The 17,318-nt window shown below is 33.7% G+C and overlaps 1 protein-coding gene across 1 annotated transcript; it reads left to right on the plus strand.

Moving 5' to 3' along the window:
* Positions 1–454: 454 nt before the first annotated feature.
* On the plus strand, positions 455–4,307 carry LOC149482388 (splicing factor YJU2). The gene is made up of 5 exons (XM_089704106.1): positions 455–627; positions 708–920; positions 1,205–1,379; positions 1,621–1,798; positions 3,835–4,307. The coding sequence occupies exons 1-5, from the start codon at positions 604–606 to the stop codon at positions 4,193–4,195; spliced, it is 951 nt and encodes a 316-aa protein (XP_089560232.1). The 5' UTR covers positions 455–603; the 3' UTR covers positions 4,196–4,307.
* Positions 4,308–17,318: the final 13,011 nt, after the last annotated feature.

The following is a 17,318-nucleotide window of genomic DNA, read 5'->3' on the forward strand; positions in this document are numbered from 1 at the left end:
CGTTTTTGTCGCCGTGCGCGCACTTGCATTGAAACCAATAGATAGGGCGACAGTTGCGTCGCGGGCTTGTCTCCGAACCCGCGGACAAAAAAGTCTCCCGGGAGTTGCGTCGCTACGTGCGCGCACTTTCATACTAGCCCATGGGCGGAGAGACAAAATAGTTGCGGAGACAAAATAGTTGCGGAGACAAAGTTGCTCGTGCTCGCTCGCTCTTACTTAACTATGTACTTCCGTGAATTTTTTTACTAATAATAGATAAAAATTATTTCCTCAAAATATTGACAGGGATTTGGAATGAGACTAATGATAAAATATTTATTTTCTTTTTATATTATTAGATGGCTAGTAATTTAAATCACTTTAAAAAAAATATAAATGTGGCATTTCGGTCATTTTTTAGGTGGGTAATTAAGTTATGTTTCCGAGTTTGACATGACTGATGTGACATACAATGATGGCAGTTGACATTTAATAATTATCAAACATCGTGTTGTGTAATGTGTTGTGTTTGGTGAAACTACGTCTGCAAAGCATATAAAATATTTTACTTATTACTTAGTCAATCAGAATTCCTATATAAGAATAACGATTTAATCAGCTAAAATGTCGGAAAGAAAAGTTTTAAATGTAAGTACTTTTGTTCTAAGTTATGTATGTAACATTGTTGCCATTCTCTATATAATATTTTGCTTATTTCTCAATTTCAGAAATATTATCCCCCGGATTTCGATCCGTCTAAAATCCCTCGCATGAAATTAGCGAAAAACCGACAATATACCGTAAGATTGATGGCTCCATTTAATATGCGATGTGCCACTTGTGGAGAGTACATTTATAAGGGAAAGAAATTTAACGCCCGAAAGGAAGACGTGGAAAACGAAGATTACTTGGGTATCAGGATATACAGATTTTATATTAAAGTAAGTACCTAGGTATCATGCGGGCATTTTTATCTAGGTTCAATTATTTAATTATTTTGGCACACTGATATTTTCAGGAGCCTTCAATCGTTTGGATTATCTCACAAGTTGGAGATTGGATCCCCCGTTTTCACATTAAATCTGAAGTAATAATAATAATTTTTATTGTTTTTGTATTTTACCAATTTTAGATTTGCCGTTTTGTTACATTTTATTTATCCTTCCCCCGCTCACTTTTTCATATTAAACATCTTTACTAGAAATATATTAATAAATCGTTACAGTGTACACGGTGTCTACAAGAAATATCGTTCAAGACAGATCCCAAAAATACAGATTATGAAATAGAAGCGGGTGCGACCAGAAATTTCATGGCATTGAAATTGGCTGAAGAACAAGCTAAAAGAGAAGAAGAGGAACAGAAGGAAGAAGAAGCTAATAATCCCATGAAATTATTAGGTAATACATTATAATATGATAAAAGAAAGTATATCATAACAAACATAAGTGAATAAATAACCTTTAACAAAAATTCAGATGGGTCAAGTTAATTTAGAACATCAGAGATCTTTGATATTATCTTTTAACTCAGTTAATTTTTTTACCTTTATATTAATGAAGCAATACCTTAAAATGAATAATTTTACAACTTTCTAATTATAAAGTTTGTGCAATATATAATTTTTTTGTCACATTCCAGAATACAGAACAGAACAGTCAAGGCAAGAAATTGAATTGTTGGAGAGTCTTGAAGAACTCAAAGAGCTAAATCGTAGACAAAGAACAGTGGATTATGAGGGAATGCTGAAGCAGTTCCAACCAGAAACAGCAGAACAAAGAAAGGTGCGCGAGGAACAAGAAGATAATGAATTTATAAAGTAAGATTAAAAAATTCTACTTACAGTATATTTAGTACTAGCTGTGCTCTGCGAATTCACCTGCATTGCTTCGCTCCTGTTGGTCTTAGCTTGATGATATATAGCTTATAGCCTTCCTCGATAAATGGGCTAACACCGAAATAATTTTTCAAATCGGACCAGTAGTTCCTGATATTAGCGCGTTCAAACAAACAAACAAACAAACTCTTCTTTATAATATTAGTATAGATGATAGTGTCTTAAGATTATATTATACTGAGAATAGCCCAAAACATGACAATAAGTAATGGCATAATAAGTATTTAAGGAAACTGGAATTATCATCCATAATTAATATTAATAAGCAATAATTTACTAGACTTTTTATGTTATAACCGGTTAACAGGACAATATTTAATTATATTATATATTCTGTCCTATCTTTGTTTCTATAATAATGGTAAAATAAAAACATATAGCTACATATTATATTAACCAATAAGATAGGCATTTTTAAGAATATTATAATATGTATAATATTATGTTTTCGATCAAATATTGAAAAGCTTCGCTTAATAATTTAAAAGATTAATGTAATGTAGTGTAGTCAACAATTTTATAAAACCTCAGAGGTAGCTGGAATTTTGATGTCAGTTTTAGGACCATCAACATCATGTTTCCTTCTCTATTTTTTTTTATTTAGTGGAGCATACTTTTTTAACTATTCTTCTTGAATAGTTTAATATCAATATCAATTCAGTTAAATTAATCTATACTAATACATATTATAAAGCTAAAGAGTTTTTTTGTTTGTTTGAACGCGCTAATCTTAGGAACTACTGGCCTGATTTGAAAAATTCTTTCGGTGTTAGATAGCCCATTTATCGAGGAAGGCTATAGGCTATATACAAATCATCACGCTAAGACCAACAGGAGCGGAACAACGTGGGTAAAACTGCGGAGCACAACTAGTGTGTTTATATAGAGAGGGCCACTTGAGCTAGACTGAAAAAATAGTTATATAAGTTAAAAGGACATTAGATTATAATGAAAATATATTAAATTATAACTGATATTTAATAACTAACATATTCACGTTCTCGTACAAGAATTTATAAATGATGGCGTTCTTCCTTCTTAAAAATTCATTTTAATTTTAGGGAGAAACCCACAAGATGGCATCATTGTTATTACGATTATTATATGTATTGTTTAGAATTAATTGTGACTTCTAATTAATGAAGTAGGTAATTTTGATTTGATGGTGAAAGAAATATTCATGCCAATCAAGTAGTTTTGGAGTTATATTGCAACAAACAAACTAGAAATCAAATCGATCTTGATGGCTTGATTGAAGCGTTTGTATCATTAACTTTTCGCCTACAGCTTCATCCGCATCCGCCTCATTTGACCGCCTCCTTGGTACAGTGGTTGACGCGTGAGCGTAGCACCGAGGGGTCCTGGGTTCGATTCCCGGTGGAGACGAAGAAAAAAAAATGTCTCGGTCTGGTGGGACACAGAAGGCTGATCACCTACTTGTCCCTAAAGAAAATCGATCAGTGAAACAGATGTATAATGCATCTGCCCCTTACCCCACTAGGGGACATGGGACTTCACTTTTCAGACGCATGGTTTAAGAATTCCCATTGGAATGAGTTGTTGCTGTAAAAAGTTACCTTTGTAATTCTCTAAATGTTTCCAGAAAATACATCATAAAATTGCTCTGTTGCAAAGTGAACGAAAGACAAATAAACATCATTTTCTCATAATTTATAATACCAGTAAAGCTGTAAATACGTACTCATTTTCATATAAATAAAAATTATAGGTTTTATAAGATTCCTATTAATATTAACTTACTTGAAATGTAAGCTTAAGTTGATTGAAGCAGACCTTACAAACATAGTAAACATTCACACATTTTTCATTACATTGCACAGAGGGGTATTAAAATTCATAAAAACTTCACATGTTTAACAATTCACAAGGAGGGAGTCTGCGTGACGTGGGCCAGATCAGCTAGTAAGCAAATAAAAATAAAAATAATTTTGTTACAGGTCAGTTAAATTTAACAATCCTTCAAAGCACAAAGTAGTGTCAGAAGAAATAATCGAAGATGTTGATGAAGATTATGAGCCAATTGCAAAGAATATTAAAACAGAAGATCCACCACCTAAGCCAGTTGTCGCAAAGAAAGAAACCTGGAACAAAAGCATAGGTGTCATATCTAAGAAGACACCTTTAGCCAATCTAGTAAGGAGTAAGAAACCAGAGACAAGTAAAAGTGCCAGTGAAAAAGATGTACAAGGTTCGTCAAATTGTTCTAATAGTGGAAATAGTAAAGATAGTGAGCAAGCAAAGCCTTCTGGACTATCGCTATTAGCTGATTATTCAGGCAGTGACAGTGATTCACAGTGAGTTATCATTTACATGTTTTCTTACATTGACTGTGTATGTAGGTTTTATGTGGGGTCTAATTGGAGTACAAATGAAAGCAAATATAATGATTATGTTACATATGTTTGGTTTTTTATTTTCATGTGACTTAATTACTGCTCCGATTCTTATGGTTGTTGCTAAAAAGATTTGAATTATTGACCAAGAAAGTATTGACCATAGAACGCTTTTAATAGGCATATGATTTTAAATACTTGACTACTTTGTATTAATATTTCGTTTAGAACATGCTTTCATTTTTTTTTTCTTTTGTCAATTTTATAATGGTTTCGTGATACTAGTTTTATTTCTTACATTTTCTGTCATAAGTTGTGAGTTATTGAAAATGTATATCATACTTTTTGTGTTAAAGTTATTTCTAATTTAAAGATATGTTGATCTTAGTGAAACATATTTTTTTGTTTGCTTACGATATGTAGGTACCGGAAATCGACGTAATTTATTTCTTATCAAATTATATAGGACAACAACTTTTTAATGTGGATGATTATGTGCGGCATTTCTGAGGTACGGCCTGTACTAATTTCCTCTTAGATTGAATTATTTTATGTTATGATATTTTATTAGAGATACGAATTTCTGTCAATTATATTTGCCCCTTTTCTAAATGCATAAGAAAATTATGTTAGATAGGTTATGATACAGTTCGGTCAGTTACAGGGAAAGTTTAGTTTGGGTAGACCATAGAAATCTAAATAATTTGGAAAATCCAAAAGTGCACGCCTCATAATTTTTTTTTAATAAATATTTATTAATTATTATTTTTGTTTATTTAATAACAATTAAACCACATCGAATCAGACCCTGAAAAATGAAAGGGTTCTATTCCTGAGCATACTCAAGCGTAAGAGAAAAAAAAAGACTCGATTAGTAAAGTATTTCGGTCGCTATCGTGTTAACAAGAAAAAGGATCCGCACATACAGACACACGGACGTCCAAGACAGAACTTTTTTAAACTGTTTTTTAACTAGTTTAAATAACAAAAATGACATCAAAAATATCATGAACGTTAAAAATAGTGTTTTTTCTTAATATGTGTGTGTATGTATTATCTTACAAGTGCAATGTATGATACATAAAGACATTTTAAGTTTGAAAAATCAGATGTTTTGCGCGAAGTGACAGTAGTACCCACCTCAACGCTTCGCTTATGAGGCGTGCAATAACAAGACACATAGAAGTGCTATAATGTCATAATTCGTATGAAAATCGCTGTCGCCAAAATCAACACATTCAAACCGAAAGCTAAACAGTACACACAAGTAAACTATGCCTTTTATTGGACAGCTTGATTTTAGTGAAAACTAACTTATCTATTAAATTAAGCTTTTGAATATGTATCCTAACGCACGAATTTACGGTTTATTTTAGAATAACATCCCTAAGTATATGAGACTTTTTGCTCCAATACGAACAAACGTGATAATAAGAATGGTCGACTGTGTCATTCATTGTTATTTCGATTACTATGGTGACACTCGTAATACTTGTAAATATTGTATAATAATACTTGTAAATCTTATATATAATAGTATAAAACAAAGTCGCATTCTCTGTCCCTATTTCCCTATGTCCCTATGTCCCTTTGTACGCTTAAATCTTTGAAACTACGCAACGGATTTTGATGCGGTTTTTTTTAATAGATAGAGTGATTCAAGAGGAAGGTTTATATGTATAATAACATCCATTAAATAGTGGAGAAGTACTGTTATTTTTGAGGTTTCTAATGTGATGTCGTAAATAATTACATTTTATCCGCTTACATTGCAAACGTAGGCTGAACCCTACGAGTTTTATCAAAATAATGTACTAAGTATTGTACACATTGAAAAGGCCTACAGAAAAGTCCGCGATGGCATATGTCTATCTCTTATGGATAACCCACAATAACTTTTTTTTGTCATTTACTTTTTACGACAAATAATAGCTAATTTTCGAAGCGATTTTAACCAATACAGCATTAATCCTTAACCAATTAAATACCTTGAATACATTGTTCATTTAATATAGATCTATATGGCCCTTTACACCGTATGATTTAAGTGAATATTTTCGAAGATATTACAGATTTAAAAATTGCGGGGCGTACCGTTTGCGGCGGTACCGGCCGGCCGGGCCGCTGTTTTTATATACAACGTTAAAAGTTATTCTGTAGTGTATTTAGTATCAGCATTGCACCCGTGCGAAGCCGGGGCGGGTCGCTAGTATATAATATTCTCGTGTCACAATGTTAGTCTGCATACTCCTCCGAAACGGGTGGCCGATTCTCATGAAATTTTCTGTGCATATCGGGTAAGTCTGAGAATCGGCCAACATCTATTTTTCATATGTACCACGGGCGAAGCCGGGGCGGACCGCTAGTATTCTATAATTTTAAGGAAAAACGGCATTATTTCTAAAAAAAAAATTTTCCGATGAAATATTATTCCTTTATAAGTATAATTACAACTTGTGGAAGAATTTCCGCAATGGGAATTGCTGAAACACACCATGTATACACTCATACGTCTCCAGAGCAACTGAAAAGTGTCGAATGCACTGGTGATGTGAAAATCACCTGAGTGGCGACAAGGTCACGCACGCTTACGACTTCTAGTGTCTTGTTATTTAGATTTCTATGGGGTAGACTTAAAATAATAAATTATTTTAACATCATAGCAGAAAGATAACAGTTATTTTCGATACTCATCGTATATGTCTCTTTTCGACCTTTCCTTTGATATTGTTATTATTTGTATGCATTGGTAATTCAATAACTTTGTCATTCAGACCCTGATATTAGCTGATAATACAAAAAAAGTTAACAGCAAATCTCCGCTAAAATCGGATTACGTCTAGCCGATGCTCTCATGCTATTGTACTGCACTTTTTCTATAATGGTGTCAATTCTCTGCAAAAAATGAAGGATACCACATTGGTCGTATATGTTTTCAAAGAATAAGTAATAACATTTGATATTGTGTACGTATAATAAGATTTATCTCATTAGTAAGTGGTTAATGATGAAAAAATGAAATCTTAATTTGAAAAATATTGCTTAGTTGTCTATACAGTATATGGCAAAAATCAACAGTTATACCCCAAAGGTTATTACCGGGTAAATTTGTAAGACAGTATGGATGTATTTAATTGTTACTCCTATGCGAAAATAACTGAAAATATTTTTGTTCGTACGCGGGTCAAACCGTGCGGCATAGCTAGTTATACCACAGATTACTAAATAATTACTACCCAAGTAATACCTTCAGCTATAAAGAAAAGCCGCTCGTAATGATGAATATCAAGTGTTAAAACACTTAAATCTTCAATGTTATCGTAAAGAAATGTCATGCAATGTGGAATATTTTTGTCCATGACAAAATTTTCGGAATTATCAAATTGATACCGAAACACATTTGCAACTGGCGCTTTCAACTTTATAGAAATTACAGTAAGAACTGTAACTTTTTATCATTACAATGGTATTTATCGTTAAAAGATAACTCATAATTATGATGATTTATTAAAAGAAAATATTTTTGTGATATTATTTGATTTTTAAACAATTTGTGTTTTGGTAGCGTCATGATACCTATAAGTGCGGAATTTTATTTTGTATGTAATAATACATACCTACTGAATATTGATATATTCAGTAGGTATGTATTTGGATAATACGAAACTTGCAATTTTTTATCTAACATTAAACATCTCTACAGTGTCGATGATGTTTTCACGCGTAATTTTCCTATAATTTTTATGTCAAAGAGTCTACTCTTTTTTAATTTGAGAATGTGCTGAATGTCTGTAGATAGTTTTTTATTTTATTTATTTAGAAAGACAAACCTATTTATCCTACAGGAAAATAGCCATTGTTGGTTTTTACATTTTGAGATAACTGCAATTTTTTCTATGACTCACATCAAAATAAATAAACAAACCATTTTTATGAAATCTCATACTGAAATATAAAGAATCTAATCGGAATTTATTATCTGATCTCTGTGATTATAATAATGCAAGCATTATTTTTAGTTGTGTTTTTGTTTACTATACATAATATAAATTTAACATTGAATCAAAATTTAAAAAAATGCTAAGGTATTGCAGTATTGCATTATTATTTTAATTTTGACAACCAATAAGTATGGTAGATAGTTAGGTACTCATTAATCATCAAAGAAAATGACAAATTCCATCTGTTTGAGAATCTCGCGCAATCTTATAATGTCGTTTTGTCTATAGATAAACAAGATTAAGATAGGCTTAAATCCTAAAGAGAAATCTCTTTCAGGCATTGGCAAGAATATGTGGGGCATTTAAATGAGGCCATTTAACAATACAGCGTTCAACATGCGGATTAATTAAAAAAATTTATATTATGGATATCAGGCATAAAAATGTTAAACAAACGAGAATATTGTCGGTAAAATAAAACTACAATTGTAAAGAAAACGACGCATGCACGCCGCCGCATGCCATGCAATCTTTACATGGCAACACATAATTTTCGCTCTGTCTCGCAGACTTGCATTTCATACGTTTTCGTTACGGTTTTAGGTACCTTTTTTAATAAAATTGAATATTTATTTAAATAAAAGATTTAATTCCGATTTTATTGCTACTCGCCTTTAATAGAGTATATTTTCCACAAATTAATGTAAAGCTATGTTTTTTTCATACACACTTACCCCTGCCAAATCTGCGTTCTGTCACGTACTCAACCATTTACCAATTACACCATTGTATTTGTATAGGCTATCCAGAATCCATGCGACGTTCTTCATGATACCTTCAAGGAACTTTGACTTACCATTTACGAAGAGTTATTAAACTTAATTCGTAAGGTAATTACAGTATGTACATACACAAGTCGTCACACGATCCTCCTTGCGCTCGGTGAACGTTGGAACGATTAACAACATTCCGTGTTTTGAAATTTAAATTATTATGATTATTTTGTGGGACGCGATATATGTACGAGCATGTAGCTCTTGTCATAGAGCTCGCGGTGAATCTTTATCATGATAAATTCTTCCATGGAAGTAAGGTGCTTGTAATACCTACTACGTTTACGTTACGTTATTCTTAGTTACTTAGATTTTCCATGATCCATATTCACATAGGTTATTTTTCCTGAAGCAGATTTTTTCATTAGTAGATAACATATTAATAAAGGTACTTAACATGTTCCTACTTACATTGAAACGCTATGCTATCCGCCAGTGGTTTTGCCCGCGTTTTCTACAACTTAATAAATTATATAGGAACTAAGCTTTCTCGAGAACCACACTATTCATTGGTGAAAACAGAATGAAAATCGGTGCAGTAGTTTTTGTGTTTATCGCGAACAGACGTATATTTGTTTAAAGTATCTAGTAAGGCAATCTATTTTCTTATCTATTTATATGTTGGTATAGTCACAAATTCCATCTACAAATTAATGCAAGAGATTTTTATAGAGTTTTTTTCCAGAAAGAACGTTCTTGGTGCAATATAATAATCTAACATTCCTTTTTCTACCTTTCTATCTAGGCATTGAGCATATTACACAAACCAGTTTAAGTAGTAATTTTCATAGCTAGTGTTAAGTGTACCTTAATGGAATTTCGGGGAATAATTTCTGTCTGCTATTTAATTGTTAAAGATTTTGCATGTTGCTATGGACAGTGTCATAGGTGTGTCTATTCGGAAATCAGTATTCGTTCCGCGCAATGTATGATTTGCGTATAATGTAACGGTGAATTTGTTGAACATTTTTAAATCAGAGTCCGTTAAAACAAGCTCGGCCAGGCATGCGATTCAGGTTCAAAGTCAAAACGGCTGTCAGCTTAAAGGCTCTACTACCTGTATTTGCTGTCCTTGGAATGTATTAGAGAATACCAAAAGGAATTATTTTATTATTTAAACTCATATTTGTTTATGAAATGATTGCGATCGAGTTGCAGATGGGATGAGATGTAATTACTCGTATAATTGTGTAACAAAGAATTATTTGAATGTAGTATAAAAATAAGCTCCAATTTGACTGCACATTTTATGTATTTTTCTGGTAATATGTGTACTTCTTATGAGTATTTCTTTTTGAGTCTAAGAATTTTCAAACCTTTATGAAACAAAATGTGAATTTTAATTACTTGAAAATACCAAAAATAATTGCCCCATTTTTGTGCTAAATTATATTTAATAAAAAATGTCCGTGCATTATAATAATTACGTACTTTTACAATTAATGTAATGTGTTGGCCACGCCCACTACCCACGTCGTCAATATGTTTAACAAATTGATGTGTTGTTTTACGCCTTAGGCGGATTCCTGCAAATCGGGGTTTAAACAAAAAGCTCATAGCTCACGGTTTGAGATAAATACGAGTCGTATCCCGATTTTTTCGTCCACATAAATATCGCTTTTTTCGAAATGTAACGGCTTCGAGCCGACACGTCGGTGTTCGGTTCTGGGAAGTTTGGTTGTCGCGGCGCCGGTCCTGTGTTGCTGCTTGCTCGTCTAATAAATAAAAGCCTGCTTGGGAAATATTATATTACGTCTCGAGGTGTTTTTTGGAAGTGCGTGCGGCCCTGTCTTCGGTTTGGCCACTCGAGCCTGAGTAATGGACTTTTTACCGAATGGACCTTGGGAAAAAGGATAGCTTTCTTTGTTTATAATAACTATACCTAATCTTTACTGTGTATAAATTTGGAAACCCGGCAAACTGTTAAAGTTTTCATTTCGAACATTTCTTACAACAACATGTATGATGTAACATAGTTTATGTGGCCCAGTTTGTATTGTTTCTAATTGATAAAGACTTTACTCCATATCGCAGTGCTGTTGGAACAAACTAACCATAATTTGATGTCGTAATACCAACGAATTTAAAGATTAATGGTTTTCGCTGTCGGTTTGAGCAATTGTTATCACCGGATACTACTTGTATACCATGTGATTGATTAAAAAGCCGCAAGTTATTCATGCCACTATAAATAAAGTTGTTAATGGAAGGCGGTCTGATAGTAATTGGGCCTTAAAATTCTTTAAGGCACACGCACACAGAGATCCCTCCCGTTTGAAGGGATGTGTAAACCAGTATCATTCATATGCCTCACTAATCTCTTCGAAAGTGTAAGCTAATGAGAATCGGGTTTATCAATCGATATTTTATTTGTTGTAATCACAAGCGTCGTAAATATTTATTATACCATTTTCTTTCATAAATTTTGAAGACAAATTATATTCAATACTTTATGGCATTCTTCAACCCGTAAGTGGACCAAGAGAAATAGAATTATAAAATATATTTTATTATTGATTCAGAGACCTAGTTTATTTAATTTTTATATTTTTGATACACAACCATAACATATCATATACTTACCTAAGTACATACAATTTATATAAATAAAATAATTTGCCAAAATTTAAGGATTGACCTGAATCAAAGTAAATATAGAATCTATTCACTAAACATTAATACCTATTCAAGCTTGTGTAGTAACTTCTATTAAAAAGATAAATACTTGAGATAGAGAGATTCAATTAAGATAATAAATAGTTTTCGTCACATTTTGCAAAGAAAATAAAGTCTTAAATATGTTAAACGTTTAATGGCATGGTCCGCAGTATTTACCCTGTCCCTATTATTAAATAGTCGTTAGAGACCCCTAACGATAAGCCTCTTTCTGAATATAATATGTATGTTCGAATCTAATATAAACGTATGTGATATATGGTTTTAATACGGTCCACATGATCGAGAGCCTTTGAATATTCAGGACGTGTACACCATAAGTTTCATAGAACTCCTGAGAAACTGCCCATTAAAATTATGACAGGCCATCTACATTCCTGAACAACAAAAGACGACCTTACGATTAAAATAACACCTCCTTCGTAGAACGTATACATACATTTCGCTTCACAAGGGCCCGTAACGTTTCCGCTGGGGCTCGATGATACCTTTTTTCCGAGGCAATAGAAAAAACTTGGCGTCCCATTAACAATAAGATCAAAACTAGCCGCGCGCCACAATGGTCGGCGAGCGCCAGCCTCCGACCGCTCTAAAGACACTTCCAGGAATCGCGCCCTTTAAAAAAAGTTCCAACTCATCCTGGGTGTGTGAGAGTTGGCGAACTTGCATTCCTGGACCAGCGCACTGCACCCCGATCTAAGCGCCAACGACTCTTCCTCCCTTATCTATGCTATGCACCGTACAAACAACGCGCAATATTTAAATTCCACTCATAAAATAATAAATTCTTTATATCACTCGGATAGATGATAAAGGACGCACTGTACCGTACCGAGAAGTTTCCGATAAACGTATCCTTCATAACTCCACAATAAAATCACTTAACATAGATAAAATCTAAAGTGTTAAAGTTTAATATGTCGACTCAATGAAACATTCGATCGTCATATTAAGTGGCGAAGCAATGTAATGCGATACGCATTTATCGAATGTAGTACAAAACAATTTCAATTGCTGCAAAAACAGCGATGGGCTTCGAAGGGAAAGGCGATCGAGTTCTATACATTATGCAATGCGGTTAGTCACATTGTGCGTGAGGTGGACAAAAAACGACAACAATTATACAAAAGTAATAAGACGATATGAACATCCATTAGAGGATACCCCCGCAAGGCTCCCACGCTCGATTGTCCTTCAGGGTGGCTTCGATACCGTCAATAAAGAGTAATATACGTCACGTGTGCGTGAAAGCAAATCGCATCCACCTGCTTGACACTTTTGAAAATATTTATGTTATGAATGGTTTTACTTAGCTAAATAATTAAAAATGTTTACGTTCTCATCTTGAACGTTTTACTGCTAAAACTGTTTGTATTCTGTGAAATATAAAATACTAGCTTACCGCCCGCGGCTTCGCCCGCTTTGTCTAAAACCTAATAAATTATATACTAAAACCTTCCTCTTGAATCACTCTATCTATTAAAAAAAACCGCATCAAAATCCGTTGCGTAGTTTTAAAGATTTAAGCATACAAAGGGACATAGGGATTAGGGACAGAGAAAGCGACTTTGTTTTATACTATGTAGTGATATTATATTAGGTACCTATATAACATGTAAGTATATTGTGATGGATATTGTTTAACATTGAGTTTCTATAATTTAACGGCTAACAAAGGCTACAAATAATAAAGAATCCTCTTTATGTCGGATCCGTTCTGACCGATCGGTTCTTGTAATGAAATACACATCGTCATCGAACCCCCCGCTAATATTTATCGACAACAAATTCTTTACCTTTAAAATAGTGGAACTTGAAAATTTGAAGTATTCCTATTTTCTGGTTATTAATGATCTGGCTTGGTGTACAAAAACGTCTGACAACGTAAAGTATAGGCTTTTACAACCTTAATTGTTTTCGTTTAAGATGAACCGTTGTTGAAAAAAAAATGATAATGAACTTCCTGAAAACGAATCCAAAGTTATAAATAAACATATTAAAGTTTAGTGTGGTGAACAAAATTAATAAAATACTTATAAATACAGAACACCCTTGGACATATTAATAAAGGCGAAGAGTAGCTCTTGATTTGTTAAAATATCTAATTGTTAACTTAGTATAATGTAACTTAGTTCAAACAAAATATTGTTACATTTATACTACACAAGCTTCATATTGAAGGCATTATGCCTTCAATATAAAAAGCTTACACAATCATTAAGTTCTTTCCTAGTAAGAGTAACGGAATCTTGGCTACGTCAACGACACTAGGTGTGAATGTTTACGTGTAGGTATGATCAACATCCGTCATCGTTACAGTAGGTACTTACAAAGCGACCGATGGCTTATCAAGAATCACTGACCTATGGACTGACGGCCCGTGATAACTGCATGGGAAATGCACTCCATGAGAACTAGGTGATTAATGCATGTACCTCTATAGATTAGATGGAACTCTGCACGGTATTCAGGGAACGATTGTTCTTGCATTAACTTGCCTGTTTTTGTTCCGTCATTATGTGATCTGTTTATGAATGGGAGACGGAATAGTTGTTCAGTACGAAACTTACTGTTGTGGGAAGTAACGTGTGTGATAAATATGATTACTAAGAGTTTGATCGAACGTATCGTATCTCAATCTGTGTATCTAAATAATGATGATGAAGTTTTATTAATTGTTTCTTAAAATAATAATAAATTTATGTCATTCTCAAAGTATACATAGTACTAAATTGTTTTTCAAAATTATGGGCCAATTGAAGGCAGGCTGAGTTGATAGAGTACATTTACATTCTACATATATAACAGTGGTATACATAACATTTAATAAAAATAAGTTAAGTTTAAAATAGGATATTTCTAACGTTAAATATTTTTATCTACTCTTCCCACGATAGTATGATTTATAATATTATATAAATTCCTGCCTTTAAGGAAAGGCGCCGATCAACTGCAAATATATTAGTTTGTTTATGGATATCTAAATCTGTAGAAATGTTGACGCCTAGATTTGTGCAATACACGAAACACGAACATAAATGTTTTATTAACGAGCCATTTATTACTCATGAGTTACTCAATCCGCATACGGGCATATCGATTTCAAACAGCAAATAAACCCAATTCCCTGTTTGCCATCGTAACATAATAATCACGTCATATAGAACCCCATTTTGATCATTGAGGACCCTTAATTTTGCTTGACGAGGCAATTGTGGCGAATCTACGGCACGTGACCACTATTTGCCACAAACACATCACCGTACGTATAACATTGATCTTGTTTATGCTCTCAATTAAGTCGTCTCGTAATTAACGAATGCGGGCGTGCGGCCCCTTTACCATTGCTTGCAAATTTTAAAATATAGTCTAACGGGGGATTGCGTTCGTAAATAATTTGGATTAAACTTTATTGGATGCACAGCGATAAGAGTCGGAATGGCGGCGAGACGGTTCATATCCGGCCGTCGATATAATGATAAACTAACCATATTATGCAAACAAATATATATAAATGGCTGGGTTATCAATAAATCAACTGTAGGAAATATTGGCTTCGCTATTAGTATATCCCAGATTCGGAATCCCAAGAGAAAAATAACAGGTTCACGGAAGCGCTTTAGAATGCTATTCATTGAGGTACGGTTGTTATCTTCGGATGTTAAAGAATAAGCAATAGATATTACACAATAGAGCACGGATCTGGCGCCAACATGTCGCACCAACGGCTTCATAACGGTCGCATTAACCTGCGAGCAATTGTCGAAGAGTGCCTGTTCATTGTGCCGCAGGTATCAACTTTACGCCTTACTTTATCTCCTGGACAAATAATTCTGAAAAGAACAGGAAGCGAAAGCGCACTTGGCGTCGAAAATAAGCCATACTAAATACTCGAACCCACGTAGATTTCAGTTTGAATAGATTTCTGTAGTTTTGGTTACAGATAATATTATTCGGTCTATTAACAATGAACTGCTCAATAAACAATTACAATGGACAAATTCTTTAATGCTACAAAATAGTGACTGTTCTGGGTACTTAACGTTATACTGTATATTTATAAAACCTGGTAGGTGGGTTTTCCATAACAATATTTTTTGTTTATTTTAAGCTTTTTATTTTTTTTGCGTTATATATTGCTGTATATCCAACCCAAAAATTCATGTACAATTTGAGTACTAACTATAATTATGTATTATAGTATACAGATTTACAAACCCCGTTAGATTCTACTATCTTTACAAAACTGAAAAAATCGGAAGTCCCAAACAATAAAGACGGTATTCCACGAAGTGTCCAATCGGTCACGTCTTTTTGCACAAGACAATGTATGCGCCACATGTCAGAGGCCGGGGGGCACCGGGCTGGATTGTCGCACATGTGTTTACGCACTCATTCATTGCGTTGCTATTAATGAACCATTCAACGGCATTGTCTTGCACATGCGCCGGAAACTGCGCCCCTCACTCACGGACCACCACGCCCTCGAGAGACAAATTAGCAGAAACAATAATAATTACGATGTGTGCACAACGGTTTTACGATTAAACGGCTGTAAACATAATTTTCATTCAAAGTAACATGAGAATGTTATATGAAATAATGTTTAAAAAAATGTTATATTTTTTAATACAGGATTATTTTAATAACTCTAATTAAAAAAAAATTCAAATGTAATATTTGTTACTGAAAAAAACGTGTAACTGAATTTAAAAAAAATTCTGAGCTCTTTACGCGCATGGGTCGGATCAAAATAACTGCTACGAGTCTCGTAGCTCAACGGCGTAGCATGTTGCTACGAAATTAATTCCAGGCTGTATGTCTGTAACAATTAAAAGAAAATGCGATAAAAGCGATTTATCTAAAATCAAAGGAAGTGTTAAGTTATTTCTATGTATTGTTAAAGGAATTTTCGATTTGGTTCTATATCTTGCGATAAAATTAATTGTCAAACAAAAAAAAAACAATACCGACTTATTAACGAGGTTGTGTAGAAAACATTTTGAATAGTATTAATTTATTTGTGTCGAGACACATAATGCGAGTTTTTGGAAGGGTTTGATCGTGTGAAATTGTATCTTGTATCACGTCTATCTGTGTCCCATAAATTCCAGCTTAAAATCGAGCACGTTCGGATAACCACCCATTGCGCCGCTTTCAGGTACCGACACTAGAGAGCTGATAATTGACTCGTCCGACTAGTTTGCGCCTGACCACCCTTTCCATAAATATTTCCCGATCAAATTATTATGCGTTCTAAAAAATGCCACGAGCTCGATTCCCAGAACTTAGAGCGAGGGCGGTTATATTCAAAGTTGCGGGGAGAGATAGTGCCATCGGTGCGCGCCCACGTTAGAGCGAGATAAATGCTGAATGGAATGAGGCTCAGAGCAGTCAAAGGGGCGAACAGTGAGAATTACAAGAAATGGATTTATTTATTGATCTTCGTTGTTCCGTTATGGCACTAGTATCAATAAACGTTGCATTTATGTGCGCTAATGCCATAAGTTGACTTCGAAAATATTTATAAATAAAATCAAGTCCCTTCTGCCCTTAGCAAAAAAGTGTCGAAAGAAATTTCATTGTTTAAGAAACACAATATAGATTCTGTGCGATTTATTTACTAAGTTGTGATTAT

The sequence above is a fragment of the Colias philodice genome, chromosome 15, assembly GCF_061535455.1.
Source record: "Colias philodice isolate Cphi_HAF_F1 chromosome 15, ilColPhil1 Martin Lab GWU primary, whole genome shotgun sequence".
NCBI classification, from domain to species: Eukaryota; Metazoa; Arthropoda; class Insecta; order Lepidoptera; family Pieridae; genus Colias; species Colias philodice.